At 38.1% G+C, this 6,492-nt stretch overlaps 1 protein-coding gene across 2 annotated transcripts; it reads left to right on the forward strand.

The window, feature by feature from the left end:
- Positions 1–123: 123 nt before the first annotated feature.
- On the forward strand, positions 124–6,205 carry LOC139981087 (C-type lectin domain family 4 member G-like). Of its 2 annotated transcripts, XM_071993256.1 has the most exons (5): positions 124–1,061; positions 1,793–1,930; positions 3,550–3,701; positions 4,627–4,757; positions 5,157–6,205. In XM_071993256.1, the coding sequence occupies exons 1-5, from the start codon at positions 1,004–1,006 to the stop codon at positions 5,290–5,292; spliced, it is 615 nt and encodes a 204-aa protein (XP_071849357.1). In that variant the 5' UTR covers positions 124–1,003; the 3' UTR covers positions 5,293–6,205. The 2 variants fall into 2 exon arrangements, with proteins under 2 accessions (XP_071849357.1, XP_071849358.1); XM_071993257.1 differs by lacking the exon at positions 1,793–1,930.
- The last annotated feature ends 287 nt before the right edge of the window (positions 6,206–6,492 follow it).

Here is a 6,492-nt window from a genome sequence, read left to right on the forward strand (position 1 = left end):
CTATGAATTATTCTATTTGTTTTATTCTTTCTTTCTTTTTAGATTTCTGTGTTTGAATTATTTATACTTACCATTAGACTGAAAAGATATTTGTTACAGGGACGGTTGAAGGATATTTATAAAAGAGGGGTGTGGACGTGGGGACCGTTAAAACTGATAACATGAAGGGTGATCGGGGGTCTCCCACCCCTCCCCCTCAAACAAATGACCTATTAGACTCAATTGTTGCATTCTAAGGCATATTTATACTATAAATTAGGTCCCTAATAAGTTTGTAGAAGGTTGAAAAGATTGGAAGGTGGTGTACACCTTCATATCCCCCCCCCCTCTTCCCTCCCCTGGATCGGCTCCTGGTAGATACTAAACCATATAACTGTAATCAGTTATGCTCTTCTTGTGTTATGAGAATTGAGCACTCTGTATGGAAGAAACATCTACCAACATTGAAATGTCTTCTTAGACCTATTAAGGTTACAAGCAAATGTATTCTACGTATATAAAGTATAGCATACATTGCGGGTGATGTGTTAAGCCCTGTAGATATACGTAGCTGTTGATATTACATTTCTTCGCGCTAAAATTGATCAAAAGACGAAAACGTACTTATGACATCACCACACGAAACCAAAAAATTAGGTTGTAAAAACATCTCTAAATTGTTTCAAAACAAACAACTTTAAATATTCAAATATTTCTGTTATCGATTCAAACTGTTTCGTGTGAGGTCAATTAACCTAAAAACCTTCTTTTCATAATTCTAAACTTAACTGACAGTTTTCATAGGCACTGGAGACAAAAAACAAACGGAAATGGGGAAGTGAGATTTTTTGGTAGAAATATGGATTAGTTTCAAAGATAATAATTAGAGAATCAGAAGTTTACTAAAAATAAATATATAATAAACAGGCCTTGAACAGAGCAGAGCAGAGAGAAGCTGTTCATGTAATAAACAGATTAACTGATCATATAACACAGAATAAACGACAAGTGATGGTTTTCGAAGATGAATCTTTCGACGCTACTGTTGTTCAGCTTCTTTGTAACGAGAATCGTAGCCATTGGTGAGTTATATCTAACCTTATCTAACCATATTTGTCTAGACCTTTAAATATGCTAGATGATATAGAAAATGGTCAGTCATGTTCAAACCTTAACACGAAATTGACACCCTCCCCCCTCTCACCTCTTCCCCCACCCATTCAACACATTACCCCTTACTAGGATATTTAACTGTTTTTAATATAACATCACTCATTGTATTGGAACAACATACAAATTATGTTAGTAAGTTTTTAGCCTGTTAAATTTGAAGACAATCCAGATCGTATCCGGCGAACGGCTAACGGTGTTTTTGGTATATTAGACCTGCTACTGTTTAGCAAAAGGGGCAGGGGATGGGGTGGGTGGGGGGGGGGGGGTTGAGAGGGAAAATGACACAGTGGTACAACACATCAAAGAAAGCCTATCGCTCACCCAGAAATAGGGATTTCGTACAGCCACGTATTGAGTTTATATACATTTCAATGTTATCACAAAAGATGTTGTCTATGTTGGAACCATTTCTGCGTTTCTCACCTTTTCTTAACCCAGAAAAATTGCGGACTGTCTTCATTAGGTGATAATTATTAATTTGACAATGTACATCACGGGCACTTGCCGAGGGGGTTGCGTGGGAGGGGGAGGGGGTGTGGAAACGGGACGGGTGTAGCGGTATCTGGTAGTGGTAGAGAATAACGGAAAGTGCACTCAAAATCCTCCATTTAATTTGTCTTGATTGGTTTCCTTACTGAAGGCATTTGTGAGTTTGCGCAGTTAACCAGGGACACTCAAATAGATCCACACGCATGCGCATCATCATACGTAAAGAAATACTCCACAATAGAACCAACGACACAATCGACTACAGGGACAGAAAGCACATCTGAACAAAGTAAGTACTGATTGTACGGAAGTCACCCAGTTGGGACAATTTTTACTATACTGCAGTGTTATGTCCCGCTTCAGAACACTCGTATTGTCAGTACGAGCAGTATGAATATCATATTTCTGTCAGCTCAAGGTTAGGAACTGTTTGTACTGACAATACCAGTGCTTTGAGAGCATGATATTGGAGTACAATTTAGAGAGGTATTTGCATTAGGAAATTGTACCATCTGGCTGACGGAAGTATTGAAACTTATGCATATTCAATATTTAGCTGTGAGTAAGTAACTCGCAATATAATGACACATTATAGACGCACTGTAGTTAACTCGCCCAATAATGATACATTATAAATGCACTGTAAATAACTCGCCCTATAATGACACACTAAAGATACACTATAAATAACTCGCCCTATATAATGCGCACTAGGCGCTCTGTAAATAACTCGCCTTATAATGGGCACTAGGTGCACTGTAAATGATGCACTGTTAATAACTCGCCCTATAATGATACACTATAGATGCACGTTATTAACTCGCCATATAATGACACACTATATAGACGCACTGTAAACAACTCGCCATATAATGACACACTATAGACGCACTGTAAATGATGCAATATAAATAACTCGCTCTATAATGATAAATTATAGATGCACTGTAAATAACTCGCTATATAATGACGCACTACAGACGCACTGTAAATAACTAGCCCTATAATGCGCACTTTAAATAACTCGCCCTATAATGATAAATTATAGATGCACTGTAAATAACTCGCTATATAATGACGCACTACAGACGCACTGTAAATAACTAGCCCTATAATGCGCACTTTAAATAACTCGCCCTATAATGATAAATTATAGATGCACTATAAATAACTCGCTATATAATGACGCACTTGGTGCTCTGTGAATAACTCGCCCTATAATGATACATAACAGATGCACTGTAAATAACTCGCCATATTATGACACACTATAGACGCACTGTAAATAACTCGCCCTATAATGCGCATCAGGCGCACTTTAAATAACTCGCCTTGGAATGATACATTATAGATGCACGTTATTAACTCGCCATATAATGACACACTATAGATGTACGTTACTAACTCGCTATATAATGACGCACTATAGGCGCACTTTAAATAACTCGCTATATAATAACACGCTATTGAAGCACTGTAAATAACTCGCCATATAATGATACATAATAGATGCACTGTAAATAACTCGCCCTATAATGACACACTAAAGATACACTGTAAGTAACTCGCCATATAATGACAATTTATATCTGAGTATGTCAATTTATGAAATCTCGGACAGACCCATGATAATTTTGTATTGTCACGTTTACTATCAGTCCAGCCCCCCTTTTATAGGATCGTACTATCAAGCTATCGAAGTTTGACAAATTCAAAATTTTGAAGTGAATAATGATCAAACTTCTGGCATTTATTCGTACTTCGAAAAATTAAACCGTAACAAAATGACCAAAGCAATGGAAACACTTCCTGCAAACAGTTTCCCTTGTTTCAATTAACTAGCTGGGCCTACGTCATTTGTTTTTTACGGTCAATGTTTTCATAAATACAAATCAAATTCATTTCCAGCTACATTGCAGATATGTGGGACATGGGTCAGCATTTGGAATCATCTCTACATGATCTCGGAAGGAACAAACGAAGAAGAGTTCGAAATTTCGAGATCGTTTTGCCAGTCCTGTGGAGGAGATGTGGTCATATTTAACACCTCAGATTTACTGGTAAACAGGCTTTTCTATTAGAGTCGTCTGCATGGTGCTTCTGAAGGTTACGTGCAAGTTAATTGGCCTACAGTTTGTTGAAACTGGGCAGTTCTAGTCGTTATAACCGCCGCATACTGCCGACTACCAGACCGGAAGTCGCAAAATGTTGAGTTTCCCTTCGGACGGCAACCAACGCGACACAAATTTGGTAAAGTCTTGTTCAGTCGTAGCCTTAGCGAGAATAGTGTTGCCCACTATCTTCGATTTTCCACGTCGCGACGTTGTCGGAGAGTCGGGGCGCTCTGTCAAGCTGTGTGTAGCCGTCTTTCAACAAAGCATAGAAAATTTCTGCCCCAGACCAGTGGAGAAAATCTATTTTCAAATCATTTAGTAAATTTTGATTTAGTCCAGTTTAGTTTAGAAATAGCTCAGTCCAGTTTCGCTAAGCAAAGATCACATGCGCAGTTCTGTACAGTCCACCAAATATATGCCAGCTCAATTAAGTCCAGGTTTACTTGAGTCAAGTATTCTAATCCATTCAACGTTTGTCCAGTCCGACAAGTCCAACTTATATATAATCATATATACATCATAATACACATCATATATCATCATATATCATACACATCATATAATCATATATACACATACATAATATATATACATCAAAACTATGCAATTTAGGATAAATTAAGAAAGAAACAATTTTTAACTAGAGAATATGATATTAAATTATATATAAAGTCGCATCGCACTTCGTTTTCTATAAAGAATTAAGTTCTTAGGTTTTATACAAGTGAAACCTGCAGTTCTGCATGCTCCTTAACATATTTGAAACATAAATATTTATTCAAAACGATTACATCTTTTAAGCGCCACTCATGCACACAATTTTTCTTTATGGTTTTAACATTTCCCGAATTTTTCCTTCATATCTTTCCAGGGAGAGTTGGAAGAGCTAATTGTAACCTTAGGATCTTCTAAAAGTAACTTTTGGTTAGGAATTCAACGAAATGTTACTCAAAGGGAATATTTCGAGTGGTTAGACGGCCGTCCATTTTCAATTGAAGACAGGTATGTGCATCAGGGGCGGGGGGGGGGGGGGGGGGGGCTGGAAGGCGGTTAGATTGGCGTTAGGAAGGAAGAGTCGGAGAGGGGAATTTCATAGGATAGCCTGCCACACATTTTACCAGCCCATCGCCAAACGAATCATACATACCAGTTACAATGGCTATACGTTCGACGATTTGAACTCGTGCTCATGTGACACCGATTTAAGTGCGTATAATTTTGACGCTTTAAAAAGTGTTTATATGTTTTGCGACACCCCCCCCCCCCACACACACACACACACCATGCACACCCATGCACACCTTTGCTTTCCCTCCAACCACGTCTCTACTTGATTCTCTTGAATGAGATTGGGGAAAACTTTTAATTTCTGAAAACCTTTAATATCTTTCCTGATTTCAGCGCTTGGAGGGTCGATCAGCCAAATGACAACCCTGGAATACAAAATTGCGTTGCAACATTTCGAAACGATGATTGGCAGCTTCAAGACAAACAGTGTTCGGACCGCTATGACGTAATCTGTCAAAAATCTCTGTAATCTCTTGAAGTCGAACGTTTCGAGTCCTATCATAATCTTCGTTAGAGGCTGACTGAAATAAGCTTCCCTATAGAATTAAAGAGACGTTTTATATTTGGTTCCAAGTGAAAATTAAATTATCGTTAATCGTGTTTAATTGAACGATGATCGAATATTTATTAATGAGATATATGTAATACACAATTGGTGGTGTTTTATAGGTAAGGGACAAGGTAAGGGACAAGGTAAGGGACAAGGTAAGGGACAAGGTAAGGGACAAGTGTGTTACAAAAGTACATGTATTTAAGTTTATTTTTACCACTGACAAAGTCTTCAAGGGAAATGGAAATTTTAAATTCTTCTTATCATTCTACTTTTCATATAAGAGGAAAGTTAGAGGAAAGTTAATATTATATAATCCGAAGATTTCAGCTGGGACCCTGATCAGTTGAGCAGTTTTCAAGAGATAGAAGACTCCCGTTTGGTGACCTATCCAGCAGATATGGACTAGTCCATTCGTAAGAGGGTGGACTGGAACGTTAGTTTTTGTAAGGTCCTTAAAGGTCATAAATGCGCCTTGTGGAGATCTGCTGGTGATTTGTGCCTCACTAAAATGATCTCTACTGGTAGAAAGCTATGCCCGGTTTCCATGATAATTGCAGAAATTACCAACTACTTTAGAAGTTATTTCCCTATTCATGATGATGATGATGACGTATTTAGTCAAATGGCAATGGAAGCTGAAAAGACAGAGTTCCATAGTGAACTTCACATCCAGTTCCCTTGCATATTTAATTAAGTAATTAATTAGGGGTGTTATTTATTTAATGCATCTTATTGATTTTTCTTTAGCTCACGTTGTTCTCTTTCGACTGATCTGCACAACCACAAAATATTTGATTTTTTATTGCATTACTTATGTGTAAAGTACACAAACAAGACCGATTTAAAGAAAACTCATTTTAATTTAACCTTGCTGTACGTTCAACGATTTCATTTTCTGATGTATACACTTAGGCCTACTTTGCATTATCGCTTTGTACAAGAGTCTTCCCACAATGTTAACGGATCTATCCGCTTCTCGGCCTTTTGGCTAAGATCATGTGTAACTTTACCCCCCCCCCCCTTCTAAGGGAATCGTCGTGAGACACACCAGGCGATGATGACACGGTCACAGTCTTGATGCAAGGAGGGGGGGGGGGTGGACTTGGGGTTGAGAGC

Source organism: Apostichopus japonicus, chromosome 15 (genome assembly GCF_037975245.1).
Source record: "Apostichopus japonicus isolate 1M-3 chromosome 15, ASM3797524v1, whole genome shotgun sequence".
NCBI classification, from domain to species: domain Eukaryota; kingdom Metazoa; phylum Echinodermata; class Holothuroidea; order Aspidochirotida; family Stichopodidae; genus Apostichopus; species Apostichopus japonicus.